This window comes from Cryptomeria japonica, chromosome 6 (genome assembly GCF_030272615.1).
Source record: "Cryptomeria japonica chromosome 6, Sugi_1.0, whole genome shotgun sequence".
NCBI lineage: Eukaryota > Viridiplantae > Streptophyta > Pinopsida > Cupressales > Cupressaceae > Cryptomeria > Cryptomeria japonica.
The window spans coordinates 132,012,127-132,026,934 of NC_081410.1; the positions used below are offsets into that span (position 1 = coordinate 132,012,127).

A 14,808-nucleotide genomic window follows, 5' to 3' on the forward strand; every position below is an offset into this window, starting at 1 on the left:
CCTCACCTTTGAGTGTCCAAAGAAAAGCTGGCTCCATACCCTAAGCACAAAGGACACTAAGTCCCACTAATTCAAAAAAATGACAGTTGCACAATATTTCTTGCCTACTGTAAGCATTCTAACCATTTAGCAGCTTTAGAGAAGGCTTCACACTTGTAACCTAAGTCACCAGGTTCAGCCGAATTTCATCCTTGAAGTTCGAAATTCGCCGAACTTTAAATTTTTTTTTTTTTTTTTTTTTTTTAAATAAATTTTTGGCCTTCTTCTTCTGTTAATATTTTTTAAACACATCTTTAATTTTTCGTGAGTCGCAGAGTGCAGGAGAAGTAGTCGCGGACCCATGATAGTCGCAGCCTGCAAGAGAAGTTCACCTGCAATTTTTGCCTGTCGTTCGTGCCCTAGCATATGTTTCCTATGGTTTATATTTTATAAATATGTCATCTTTTTGTAACGATTTCAAATCTATTTATCAATGTTAAACTATTTAAGCAATTTTATAGATATATTACATATATTTATTAAAACAATTTAAAAATTACATATGGCGAATTTAATTCAAATTTTATACATTTCGAATTTTTCCTTCGTCGAACTTCATTCGAATTTCAAAGTTGTCGAACTTCGAATTCGAATTCAAACCTGGTGACTTAGCTTGTAACCTTGTTTGTGTAAGCAACAATTCTAACTGCAAGTCATGACTTATTTATATTTAGCAAAAGTGATGAAGGTTTACAACTAATGTCAAGATCGGAGCTCGCATGAAATCACAAAGAAGAGCTCAGATAGCTGAATGACAAAAAGTAAGTCCAAATAGATTGTTGTTTGATCTTACATTTCTCTCATTTAATAAAGATAAAAAACCTATTATTAAGACATACTTTCACCAATATAAACCTATGCCATTTGTTTGAAAAAAAATAGTACTTTTAATTATTTCTGACAATTGCTACCATGCTAGATTGCAGAAAATAATTGCAACCACTAACAAAAACTTTGTCAGTTAGCAAGCTTAAAATGGGCTTACTAGATAATTAATAAATTATAAATAAAATATCCAATTGGCAAGAAATAGCCCATAAGATTTGTCCCATGACGAAGAAATATGTTAAAAGTTTAAAACCAAATTGAATACTTCTAGATGTTTTACTTAACTAGTTTGTACTGCAGAGTTAGCAACCGTAATCAATAGTAAGAAAAGATCACTGTAACAAAAATACAAATAACATGCATAGCTATGACAACTATTAAGAGAGGTACTTCCAGTATTTTGAAAATTTTCATCCTAATAATGGATCAAGAAGGGTGATTCAAAATGTTAATGGTTCATTTCTTTTTTCACAGATCTCCCCAAAACTTGTTTTATAACTACAGAATACAAAAGCCTCCAAATCTGACTAATTGTTTATCAAAGCTGGTTAAGTGTGAATGCGTAGGGCTATGTGAGGTACAGAGCACCCCAGTGCATACCAAAACTTGGTTACCTAGGTCCAAGGCAGTAACTATGTAAGAATTGTCATACATCAATAATTATATACAATTTACCAGTTCCAGTACAGATGCAGATACGGGAATGGCTATCCGGTATAGCAGTATGGCAAAAAAATTCATTGGGTATGGGTACAAATTAGGAAATATATATATGTACAGTGATAATCATAGTTGCCAATGAAAAAATATTTAATTACCTTGTGAATTGCAAAAATGAAAATACTCATAAATCCATAATTCAGGGATGTAATGTCCCCACTTTGAAATAGAATTTAATGGTAAATATTAATAATAAAAATAAAATTTAAAAGAATATAATTAAACATAATTAAAAATTTAATTAAGTTAATGAATGGACAAAAGGCATGAAATGATAAGTTGTGACTCCCCCAAATATAAGGTATAAAAGGGAGAAGAGAGCCTCATTCGAGAGGGGATAATTTGGGAATCAGAAGTGCAGATCTAATTTAAATAAGTGCAGATCTGATTTAAATAAGTGCAGATCTGATTGTGAAAGGTTGTGTCCCTTTCAAAGGGCAGAGTTGCATTCTTCCAAAGAGAGCTAATGGTGAAAGGGTGGGTCTCTTGCCAAAGGGCATATATGATGAAGAGGTGTGACCTCTCCCTCACATTGAGAGATATAAAGGAAAGGAAAAAACATCAGAAAATAAAGAAACACACAGGCACTTCAGGCAGTTCAAAAGACAATACATTGGTATGAGATCCAGTACATATGCATGTATATTCTGCAACAGTATCATAATTATGTCTGCACATTAATACATATATAATATCACTGCATTCTAATACATATATGTTTCTGCATATCCTGTACTGTGAATATCATTGATATCTGGAAATTCCATGTTAGTTAATACGTTCAATTCATATCAGTCATAATAGATCCAAATTATGGTGAACTGTTCTTAAGTAAGCATGATCAAAGGGGATGAGTTACAGTGAGGAGAACGGTGCTGGGGTCACCTTTTAGGTACGCCGCTTCATGGTTTAAGACCGGGGAGTCCCATGAAGCCAAAGGGGCACAGAGGGTGCTGCCTTTGGGCCTATAAAGGAAAAGCTTCCAGGGCACCTCGCTGTAACAGTCCACACACCTGTCATGTTGAACAAATATGTAAACTAGATTGTGGGATAGATATGGTAAGTGGAGGAGAACGGTGATAGGGTGCCACACTGGGTAGGCCACCTCATTGATGGCATGGGCCACTTGAGGTCACGGGGGTTAAGCCGCCCTTGAGCCTAGAGTGGAGGGCTTCTTGGGCACCACACTTAGCTATCCTACTCCACAGTCTGTTCCTATGTTTAAATAATAGGATTTTAGAATCTGTCATAATCACATATCTTATAAATCTACATATCCTAACTTGTCTGTTGGATTCCACCTCAGCATATCAGATATTTCTTTATCTCTTCTACTTTGCTTAAGTTATATCTTAGTAAATTCTTCAGGGTTTATAGGCCCTTAAATTGCAATTACCATAACAATCTGTGACATATCTATTTTTCAGTTAATTTAGATACAAGATTATGAGACATAGATATACAATACGACTTGAATCTGTTATTACTGTTACTGTTTCAGTTATATGTAAAATAAACTTGAGTTATTAATTAATGAACTATTGAACTGGATTAACAGCACAGTGGGCTTAATTGGGGAATCCCAGTTAGGGACATTACAAGGGATTTGTCAAATGTCAATACACAATCACATATACAACAATATTTGATAATCTTCATATTACTCTTCTTCAAAAGCATCAAAGTCAACATTTGGTTCAATTTCACTTTAACCACAGTGAGTTACAATGCCACTTCTGCTAGCCATGTTGAGTACAAGCTGCCTCATCTAAAGTTATTTTATGGCTAGTTGTGCAACAATAACATCTAAGTCAACACACTCAAGAGTTAGATCACAATTCCTTGTCTAGTACCATCTCATTGTAATCAAATTTCTTACATGACAAGAAATCCTAATAACTAGAGAGAGCCTCGTTGGTGGCAATATTGTACATGAAAATAAAACTAGTTAATTAAGTTGTAATTGTCTTGGTTAGTTGGCAACCGAGGGGTGGCAGTTGCGGTGCGACGGTTGGCGCTCGCACCCCCTCGGTATCTTTATATACTTCCGAATGTAACTTGTGACAGAGAACGATTATGAATGGAATAACACTCTTATATTGCATCTGATATCTATGGCATTATTATTCTACATTACGTGTTTTATCTGTGTGCTTTAAGTTATTCACCCGAGAAGGTAAACATTTGGCGTCGTTGCCTAGACGTACTCCGGAACGGAAGACGCGGATGGCGCATGGACATGATGGGCATACCCGTTGGTGAGATAAACCCAGAGGCCGACGACGCGCAAACCGAGCTCTACAACGGACAAGACACTCCAACAAGGGAATTTTCAATTCTGCTCCGGGTAGCAATCGAGACATACATCCGACGAGAAGCCACGAAGGCGGAAATCCCACCAAGTGCCGTGTGGACAGCGCTGGAGGTTAGCCCGGCAGTAAATCGGTTGATGGACCATCTTCCCCGGTTGCTTGCACAGGCATCGCTGGCACAACAAGCTCGCCTGAAGGAGATTGCCCAGGAAGAGCGACGCCAACAGATCCTTCAACAGTACAAAGATAGCAGCCGACGGGAAGCGGAATGGGATGGCGCCAGGCCAGGAAGGAATTGAACCTTGAACCTTCTATATTCAAATAAAAGTGTCATTGACACGAGTTGTATCTGACGAAATGAATTAATAAAGACGTGTTTTGGTTTATGTATTGTGAATTATGGAAATATACGGCAATTAATGCCCAACCTATTGAATAAAGATAGAAATAAAAAAGCAGAAACGGACGAGTGGGAGGCCGTGCAGAGGGCCTTAATTGTGGAACAGCAAGTAGAACGTAGACGGAGGCTGAGGCAACTTGCCAAAGGACGACCTGCAGAAGGGTGGCCCGAAGGGAACCAAGGAGGTGTCACGGAGGGTGCGGAAGCCGAGGGAAATTTCTACGCATCGCCAGAACACCGTAGGGTGCAGAGCCACGAAGAGTTTCTGGAGGAAACAAGGTTATGGCGGAATCTAGTCAAGGAGACTCGGGATCAGTTTAGAAACTTATCCCTTACACCATGAAGTGAGGATCACTAAAGGGAGCCAAGAGTGGGCGCGGGTGAGAACGAAGGGGAGGACAACCGTACGGCTGTAAGTGCGATACACGACAAGCAAAACACCGTACCCCCAGTCACCCATGCAGGACACACCACTGGCGCCGGAGGGAGCGGCGCAGGGGCCCAGACACAGCCACAACCACCTCAGGGGAGACGACCCCCATCAATGGCGAGTAAACAGAAACTACCGAAGTTCAACTGCGATGAGAAGGAAGATCCCGTCCACCATTGTCGAACGTGCGAAACCATATGGTCAGCAAACGGTGTTACCGATCAAGACGAATGGGTAACCCGTAACACAATTCCCAGCAACCTTGAAGGGAGTGGCCATAGACTAGTACTCAGATATGGATAAGGCCAAAGTCGGCACATGGCCCGACCTGAGAAGGAGTTTGGGATAGAGTTCCGCCTCCTGAGAGATGACAACGAAATAGTCGCCGAAATCTATGGAACAAAGCAAAACAAGAACGAGACTGTCCGAGCCTATAGTCGGCGGCTGAAGGAACTGTTGGGAAAAATGGAGAGTCAACCAACGGATGGGTTGAAAAAGAGATGGTTTGTGGAGGGACTGAAACACTCCCTCTGAAAGAAGATGAAAATTGTCCCACCGACATCGTAGGAAGACGCATACAATAGATGATGGATCTCGAGAGCGAGACCAAGACATCGAAGAAAAAAAAGAAGGATAGCTCGTCCGAGGAGGATGACTCTTCACAGGAAAGCAGCAGCGACGGCGAGGCTGGGAAGCGGGTGCAAGCACTCCAAAAAGACATGGAGCGAATGAGGAGGGAGTTCAAAACAATGAGAAGCATCGGTCGGACTGAAGGGGACATATGGTGCACTGAGTGCAAAGAGGAGGGGCATACAAAGGATACTTGCCCGAAGAAAATATTCTACGAGATTTGCCAAGTGATGGGACACTCCACCAAGGAGTGCCCATACAACATGAAAACCCGAAGTACGCAAATGAACCAGGTGTTGTTCACGGAGCAGGCCACGACATCCGCACCAGCGAGTACGGGCCAACAAACTAACACAACGGCATCATCTGGAGGATACCGGGATAACAAACGCGGCGGCGGAAGAAATAACAACAATAACAATAGCAGAAACCGGATCCAGTATGACGCCAAGGGCCGGCCAATGATCCAATGTAGGGCCTGCAATCAATGGGGACACTTCGCCCCCGATTGCACAAAGGAAGCCAACCCTCAGCACCTATGCCGATGGTGTGGGCCAGGCGACCATGAGGACGCAAATTGCCCGAAACCTGGTGTAAACCTCCTAAACATAGAACCCACGAAAGCAGAAGTGTTGGCAATCACAAGGGCGTAGGCCAAAAAGGGTGCATACCCAAATCCCCACATAGAGACCGACAGAGTGCGGGAAGCAAGAGACGAGATCACAAAGGAAATAGCCGCACGAGGACAGAACAGCCACCAGACCTCAAATCCGCCACAAACGAGGGGAGAAGAGGAAATCTTACAACAAATATTGCAAATGGAGGTACCCGTGAGAATACAAGACCTCCTGGAGACCATGCCGCAATTAAAAACGGCTATCTTAAACTGTGTACCCTCACAGGTGAAAATGAGGGAGGTCGTGAGCCCCACAACCGACCCTGCGTTAAGGGAGGTCCTAAGCCCCACGGTAGACCCCATGTTGTTGGTAGTCAACAGCGGACACCAATCGGCGATGGTAGAAATGGGCATATTGGGGACTACCTTGACAGACACTATTGTGGACAGAGGGTCAGGAGTAAATGTGCTCCCAGAAGCCACATGGAAAAAACTGGGAAAGCCCATGTTGTGGCCCCCCACGTTCAACCTACTAGGGGCAGATCAACATGGGATTAAACCCCTTGGTACCCTCATGGGCCAGCAAGTGATGATTGGCACACAGCCATTCGTGCTGGATTTTGTAGTAATTCCCCTAAAGCAGAAAGGGTATGACGCCATTCTCAGGCGTGGGTGGCTCATTGCAGCAAAAGCAAACCATAACTGGAAGCAGAATACTCTTTCCTTGGAAAAGGTGGGGAGGAAGTCCGTGATCGATCTTCGTACGCAGATGGTGAGTGAGGAGTTGGCATCCTCCTCCGACTCGGAATCTAAGGGAGACCAGTTGGGGGAGGGCGGAGACGGACGCCACATGGAGGCTAGTGACGAAGGGGTGTTAGAACTGGAGGCACGCTCAAGGGACGACGGGGACTCCTTGAATGGTCTCTTCCATTGGCAAATGGGAGACTATGAAATATTTACACCCTCGTGCAATGTATTGAGCATCGAGGAAGAACCATATATATTTCCCCAAAATATGGCGAGTACAAGGAAGGGGAGGCCTCAGTGAACGAGACACCGGCACACCAATTCCCAAAGGGGGAGCCCATTAAATACCAGGAAGCCAATTTAAAGGAGACAAACCTCGGGGGGATGAGTGACCCCAAGATCATTGTTGTCGGAGATGACTGGAACCCAGTGTTGAAGACTGCAGCCTTCAAAATTTTCCTTGAATACAAGGATGTCTTTGCATGGACGTACAAGGACCTGAAGGGCATGCCCCCAGAGTTATGTGTACACCGAATAACATTGGTACCAGGAGCCCAGCCGGTAAGGAAGTGGCCTTACCGTATGAACAAGAATTATGTTGCACGGGTGAACAACGAAATTGAGCAGATGTTGGAAGCAAGCATAATCTTCAAAGTGCAAACAAACGAATGGGTGTCTCCCACTGTGATTTCCCTCAAGAAAGAGGCCAACCAGATCCGGATCTGTGTAGACTTCCGGTGTCTGAACGCTGTCACTATTAAAGACCCGTTTCCCATACCCTTCACCGACAGCATCTTGGAGGAAGTAGCTGGACATGAAATCTATTCCTTCATGGATGGGTTCTTTGGGTACAACCAGATATCCATCGCGGAGGAAGATAGGTTGAAAACAACCTTCGTGGTGGAGGACGATGTGTATGCATACAACCGAATGCCCTTCGGTCTATGCAATGCACTTGCCACCTTTCAGCGCATCATCTTGCACATCTTCAACAAGATGTCTGTGGGAAACTTCAAAGCCTTCTTGGACGATTGGTCTATTTACAGCAGACAGGACATCCACCTAAAAACCCTCGGGGAGTGCCTAGAGAGATGTTGGAGGGCACGGTTGGCCCTCAATCCGAAGAAATGTAGATTCATGGTACCACAAGGAAGATTGCTTGGACACATTGTGTGCAAAGAAGGATTGAAAACGGACCCAAACAAGATTTGGGTAATAGTAGAAATGGAACCTCCTACGGACGTCACGGGGATAAAGTCCTTCCTTGGTCATGTGGGGTACTACAGGAGGTTCATTAAGAACTTCGCTACGATGTCCCACCCGTTGGATAGGTTGACACAGAAAGGGGAATCATGCATCTGGACAAAGCCACAGAGCAAGGCCTTTGAAGAGCTGAAGACAAGGTCAATGGGAGCACCCATACTGGCATACCCGAATTGGGATAAGGAATTCCACGTTCACGTGGATGCTTCAAACTATGCCATCGGGGCTACACTGGCCCAGGTAGGAGGACACGGGTTGGACCACCCCGTTTATTTTGCCAGCAGGTTGCTCTCGAAGGCTGAAAAGAACTACAGTACCACAGAACGCAAAGCCCTTGGCATGGTCTATGCCGTACAGAAATTTCGTCATTACCTACTGGCTACACCATTCACATTTTACGTAGACCATCAGGCACTCATGTACTTGGTAAACAAGCCTATTATCCAGGGGAGGATAAGCCGTTGGCTATTGCTACTACAGGAGTTCACATTTTCAATTGTGGTAAGACCAAGGCGAAGTAATGTCATAGTCGATCAACTATCCCGGATTAAGTCAAGGGAACCTCCAGAGGGAGTAAATGATGATTTTCCGGATGCGCACTTGTTCCAAATAGTCGTACTCCCTTCGTGGTACAAGAAGATTGGAGAGTACCTGTCGACGTCCAGATTTTCGGAGGGTATGCCCCCAGGGGAACAGAGAACTCTCGTATTAAGGAACAAGTCTTTCTCGCTCATCAACGGTTTACTCTACAAAATGGGGCCAGACCAGGTATTAAGGCGTTGTGTCATGGAAGAAGAAGTCCAGAGTGTATTAAGGGAGGCACACGAAGGACCCGCAAGTGGACATATGGGCCCAGACACTACAGCCTGCAAAGTGCTTCTGGCAGGACTCTGGTGGCCAACCGTACATCACGACGCCAGGGAGTGGGTCGTAGGGTGCGACACTTGCCAACGGGCGGGCAAACCTCTGAAGCGGGACTTCATGCCCCTCAACCCGTCGCACGCACAAGAACTCTTCGAACGATGGGGACTCAACTTTGTAGGGCCTCTCAAGGCTAGCCGCACACAACGATGCCGGTACATTGTGGTTGCAACAGAATACTTGACTAAGTGGGTGGAGGCGAGGGCTCTCCCGGATAATTCTGTAGTAAGCACAGCTAAATTTATCTATGAACAAATCATTACGTGATATTGTATACCTATTCAGTTGACCAGTGATCAGGGGGGCCACTTTGTGAACCATGTCATACGGCTGTTGACCTCAGAGTTCAAGATTTTTCACTCATTATCGAGCCCGTACTACCCACGTGCCAATGGCCAGGCCGAGGCCACAAACAAAATATTGGCATTGGTAATTTACAAGTCCTGTGGAGTAGAAAAGGAAGATTGGGAGGAGAAGTTACCCTCTGTACTATGGGCCTACAGAACGACCTACAAGGTGACCACAGGTCAGACTCCGTTCCAACTCATGTACGGGCAGGAAGCAGTGGTGCCAGCAGAATTCATGGTGCCAAGCCTTTGCATTGCGGTAGAGAACAAACTCGGGGATATGGAGAGCCTGAGAGAGAGACTGTATGCCTTAAGCAAGTTGGACGAAAAAAGAATGATGGCACAATGGGCCACAGAGGCAGCCCAGCAAAGACGGAAGGTCTGGCACGACAAGCATCTTCGACGAATGAAGTTTACTCCTGGGCAATTAGTGTTGAAATTCAACGAGAAGAACGAAATCAAACCAGGAAAATTTAAAGTGCGATGGCTAGGGCCCTTCAAGGTACGCCAGGTCAATGCCAACGAGGCGATCAAGTTGTGGACGTTGGACGGGAAGGAGATACCAGACGCCGTCAATGGGTCAAAATTAAAGGTTTATCACGAACGGAGGGAACCTGGACCCTCCAGTCAGGATGTTTGACAGTCTATTAGAAATAATTTTATTTTTTTTTTTAAAAACGGTCGTACAGTGGACCGTACGGTCCCAAAAAAAAAAATCACGACGGAACCACCGTACAGTGGCAACACCGACGGTGCGACCACCGTGCGGTGGCAACACCGACGGTGGAACACCGACGGTGGATAAAGCCACACAAGACCGCACAAAATAAAAAAATTAAAACAAAGCCCCGCACAACCCCGCACCAGCATAAAGAAAACCACGCAGCTCGGCCCAGTCCACATACGCAGCCCGACCCAGCATAGCAGGCAACCGCACAAGGAAGCATCGTACGATAACACCGTACGCCTACAGCAATTCGGGAAAGAGGCACGTGGTTATTAATTTAACCCTATTCTTTTTTAGAAAAGGGGCAGACGGGTTTTGGTTTTTAAAAGGTTATAAAAGCAGAATTAAAAAATTAATCCAGGACTAATGGACACAAATAAGAACAAGGCAGATTGGCGAAAACGGTTGCAGCCGTTAGAAGACAAGTTGCAGGGAGGGCAAAAAGAAGCGAGTGCAGACACAGGCAAACGGGTTTTGCCATCTGGGGTGCGTATTGCAGGCAGCCTCGAGATGAGCAACAGTCAAAAAAGCAAGAAGCATCGTCCCAAACCCTTGGCGACAAAGGACAGGGCTGAAGTAACAACAAATAATATTGTGTTCGAAGGTCTAAATGGAATAGACTGTTGAAACTAGTGGGCGAAGACACCTCACAAACCTTCACAATGCATGCCATTTTCACAATTTTCTCACCATAGACAAAATCATGTACATAGGCACATTTTTGTTTATAAAAATGTTTTTTAAAAATGACATTTTTCTGAATTTTTTCGGCAGCCCTTGGGTCCCCCTGGGTATGGCTCAGGTTCGCCCAAGGTCCCTCCTAGTATGCCCAGGAGGGACCCTAGGTGAACCCACAGGGTAACACAAACCATACCCATATGAGTACTAGCAGGGGTTAAGAAGAGCCCAGTGACAGAGATTATTTATGTGCATTAAAACGATTAGAAAACTTAGAGATTATAATGAGCACCTAAAGCACAAAAATAGCATAATAATTAACATAAAACAGCATACATTGAGAGGTAAGTTTATTAATGCCCATACTTCAAAAATTACCATATATGTTCAAAATCAAACCACATGTAAACTGCAGCACGTTTTTGTTATGAGTTTATAAATCCTTATATAATGCTCATTTTTACTTTTCAGACTTTTTCTTTTTAACATTTTGTTTTGATAAGTCTTTGCATAGGATGTGTGGGTTAGGTGTATTTCACGAGATTGAAATGCATACCAAGTTCAGGATGCATCCCATCGGCACCCAACGTGTGATAAGGTGAAACATGACAGAGTGCAAGTAACATGTGCAGGTGCAAGTTCATACCAGGCATACTTGAAGTTTGGCTGGTCAGGCATGCAAATAACTACCTCGTTCGTTATGAATCTTTTTTGAAGGGCGTTAGAGAATGTAGCAGAGGAAAACGAGAAAGAACATAAGTACTTTGTTTTTGAAAATATCATTTTGGCCAGATGGAAGTGATTTTGGATAATGTGCTTTGCAATTTCATAAGTAATTATTCAAGTTGAATGTATGAAATTATTATAAGTTTCTGCATTTGAGTAAGTTATCCTAATTTCTAGGAAGAGGGACAACTGACCTTCCAGACATTGACAAGCTTATAAAGCTGTTGGATAACCTGCTGCAATACTCTGTCTGTACCACAAACAACAATGGTGAAAAGCGCCTTGTCCTTGTTCAGCCCAACTGCCAATGACTCGATGTTGTATCCCCTCCTGGCAAACACCCCTGCTATCCGGTTAATCATCCCACTTTCATCCCCCACAAACACAGATATTGTGTGTCGTTTAACCCTGTTTCAAGCACATCAATTACATCCTCAATCTTCACTTTATCAAATCATATACACGCATATCCTAGCAAACACCCCTGCTATCCGGTTTATCATCCCACTTTCATCCCTCACAAACACAGAGATTATGTGTCATTTTTAACCCTGTTTACATTCATGTCAATTACAGCCTCAACCTTCACTTTATCAAATCATTCACTTTAACACACTTCCATATATATAAATGGAAGTGTGTTAAGTATACACATCTGTACATACACAGATTGTATGCATGTGTATTCATCTATACACGTACATATAGAAATATATACATACAGATATGTATATCTACACAGTGTATAGCGTATGTGCAGATATGTTTATAGAGTTCATATTATGTGTATGGGACACGTGTATAAATAGTATACTTATAGGCATATATTCACATCACTCTATACACGAGTCTATATACAGTGCATATATACTCAATGTATATATGCATATTTATAGGCATATATGCACACGAATGTTTATAGAGTTCATACTATGTGTATGGACGAGTGTATAGATAGCATATTTATAGGCATATATTCACATAACTCTGTACACATGGGTCTATATATAGTGCATATATACTCAGTGTATATATGCAGGTTATATACACTGTATATATGAACTGTATGTACACCCATGTGTATAGAGTTATGTGAATATATACCTATAAATATGCTATCTATATACGTGTGCATACACATAGTATGAACATTATAAACATTGTGTAAACACTGTGTACATATACATACGTTGCATAATATGTACTGTATATATACACTGTATATACACCCATTTTTATAAAATTATGTGAATATATGCCTATACATATGCTATCTACGCACGTGTGCATACGCATAGTATGAACTCTATAAACATCCGTGTGTATACACTGTGTACTTATACATATCTGCGTGTATATATTTACATGCATATATGCAAAGACGAATACTGATGCATATATTCAGACCAATACATCGATCCAAATTTCTGCTGATGGACAGAGCCCACTTTCCATATTTTTGTCCGGGTGGACGCGTTCTCAAATCCATTTTGAGCTAGCAAGCTATATATTTGTGTATATACATATATGTATACTTAACACAGACTTATTGCAAGTGCTTCCATACATGCATGTGTGTATACAAGGATTTTAAGCCATGAAAGAGGAAAGAGAAAAGCACGGCTTACTTGGATATGGATTTTGCAGGGGCTGCATTGGGTACTGCAACCTGGGTTGCTCTGCAACGAAGTGAAATGTCCTTGTTATTGTGAGAGAGGTTGGAAAGAGACACCTGAGGATATGCTTGCTGCTTTTTATTTGGTACCCAAAGTGCCCTCAATCTACTAAGTGAAAAAATGGATCTTCTGCGATCCACTCCAAATGTTGCTTCTGAGGCTTGACAACTGAGCATGGTCTCCATAGCCACAACTTCATAAACTCTTCTACCTGCGTGGAGATTGAGTTTCAAACAGTTACAAGTGACCTGCTATTAACATACCATTTGATAGGATTCTGCAAGGTTTAAAATTGCGTGGTCCAGGTGTGTGTTTTCTCGAGTGGTTTTGTTTGACTTTGATATTGTATTCGCTTTTTTCGTACTTTGCCAATTAATAGAGTCCTATTAATTGGGATTCTTCAAGAGTATTCGCTTTGTTTTGCTCGTGTTCACTTGGGCAAGTTTGTCATAAGACTTCTTTTATATGCCTATGAACTTATCATTATTGCTAAGTTTTTTTATGCATATGACCTTATCATTATTGCTAAGTCTGCTTGGTTTACAGGAACACCTACTCTCCCTTGAGCAATTTTATAGAACTGTGGCGATGCAAGTTAACATCAGCAAAACAAAAGTGATGATTTTCTCTACCAAAAGAAAACATGACTAGCGTGTGTTCCATTTTGAAGGTAATACTCTTGAAGAAGTAACGGATTACAAGTACCTTGGTATTGACTTCAACAAAAACTTAAGTTGGGAAGGGTTCATAAACAATAGAGTTTTGGGAGGGTAGAAAGTGTTTTATGCCTTTCAGAATAGGTGTAGAAAGGTTGAGTTACGGGACTAGAAGACCTTTCAAACTCTTTTTGGTCTTTTAGTGCTTCTAGTTGTCCTTTATGGTTGTGAAGTGTGGGGCAGCAATACTTCTGTCTTGCAATGGAAACAACTTGAGAAAATTCAAAAACGTTTGATTACAAACAAGTTCAAGCTTAAAAATTCAATATCTTATGACATTGTGTTGAGTGAAGTGGGGGCAGCACCCATTGAGGCTATTGCTATGACGAGACTCATAAGTTACTTAAAAAGAATCGAAAAAATGGATGAGGACTGATGGCCTGGGATTGTCTTTAATGATACTCCATACAAAATAAAGAAGAATTGGATGCAACAAAATAACAAATGGTTAAGTAAATGGAATATCTACTTGAATGTGTGCCCCACCAATAGCAAGGAGATAAAAGCATTTGTTATAGACAAGTTTCGCAAGTGCACTTGGGATAAAACCTTGGGAGAAAGAAAAAATATTGTATTGAAAAGTTTAACCCCACTTGTAATTATCAGCAAAAGATGTACATAGGGGCCAATATTCCTTGGAGAGCCAAAATCTTTATTGCTCAATTAAGAACTAATTCTCACCAGCTCCGTAGTGAAACCGGTCATTGGAAAAGACCTAAAGAAGGTTGGGAGGAGAGAGTATGCATTTTTTGCTCAACGGGTAAAGTGGAAACGGAAAAACACTTCATTTTAGAATGTGATGCTTTCAAGGACAGTAGGGATAGCTATATTAACATCTTAACAGCTAACTCTTGAGACAATCTTTTCAGTGAGGGAATTGTTGAGAAGTTGGGAGCACTTATCATCACGCTACATAAGAAGAGAGTTGAAATTCAGAGGGCAACCAGTGTTTAATCCAATGTGGTTGGCATTTTTGTCCCATAGGCTATATTTAGTCTCGTGGACATTAAAATAATTTCTTCTTATTCTTCT

At 42.2% G+C, this 14,808-nt stretch overlaps 1 protein-coding gene across 2 annotated transcripts in view; it reads right to left on the reverse strand.

Annotated features, from left to right (window-relative positions):
- The window catches only part of LOC131044215 (acetolactate synthase small subunit 1, chloroplastic), a 140,284-nt gene extending 126,865 nt beyond the window's left edge, over window positions 1-13,419 (reverse strand). The window contains exons 1-2 of one of the 2 annotated variants that reach the window (XM_057977492.2): window positions 13,013-13,419; window positions 11,579-11,792 (exon numbers count right to left, since the gene is read on the reverse strand). In XM_057977492.2, the coding sequence (XP_057833475.1) occupies window positions 11,579-11,792; window positions 13,013-13,245 (447 nt within the window). In that variant the 5' untranslated portion in view covers window positions 13,246-13,419. The remainder of the gene's footprint in view (window positions 1-11,578; window positions 11,793-13,012) is intronic. The other variant, XM_057977491.2, reaches the window with a different exon arrangement.
- Between the last annotated feature and the right edge of the window lie 1,389 nt (window positions 13,420-14,808).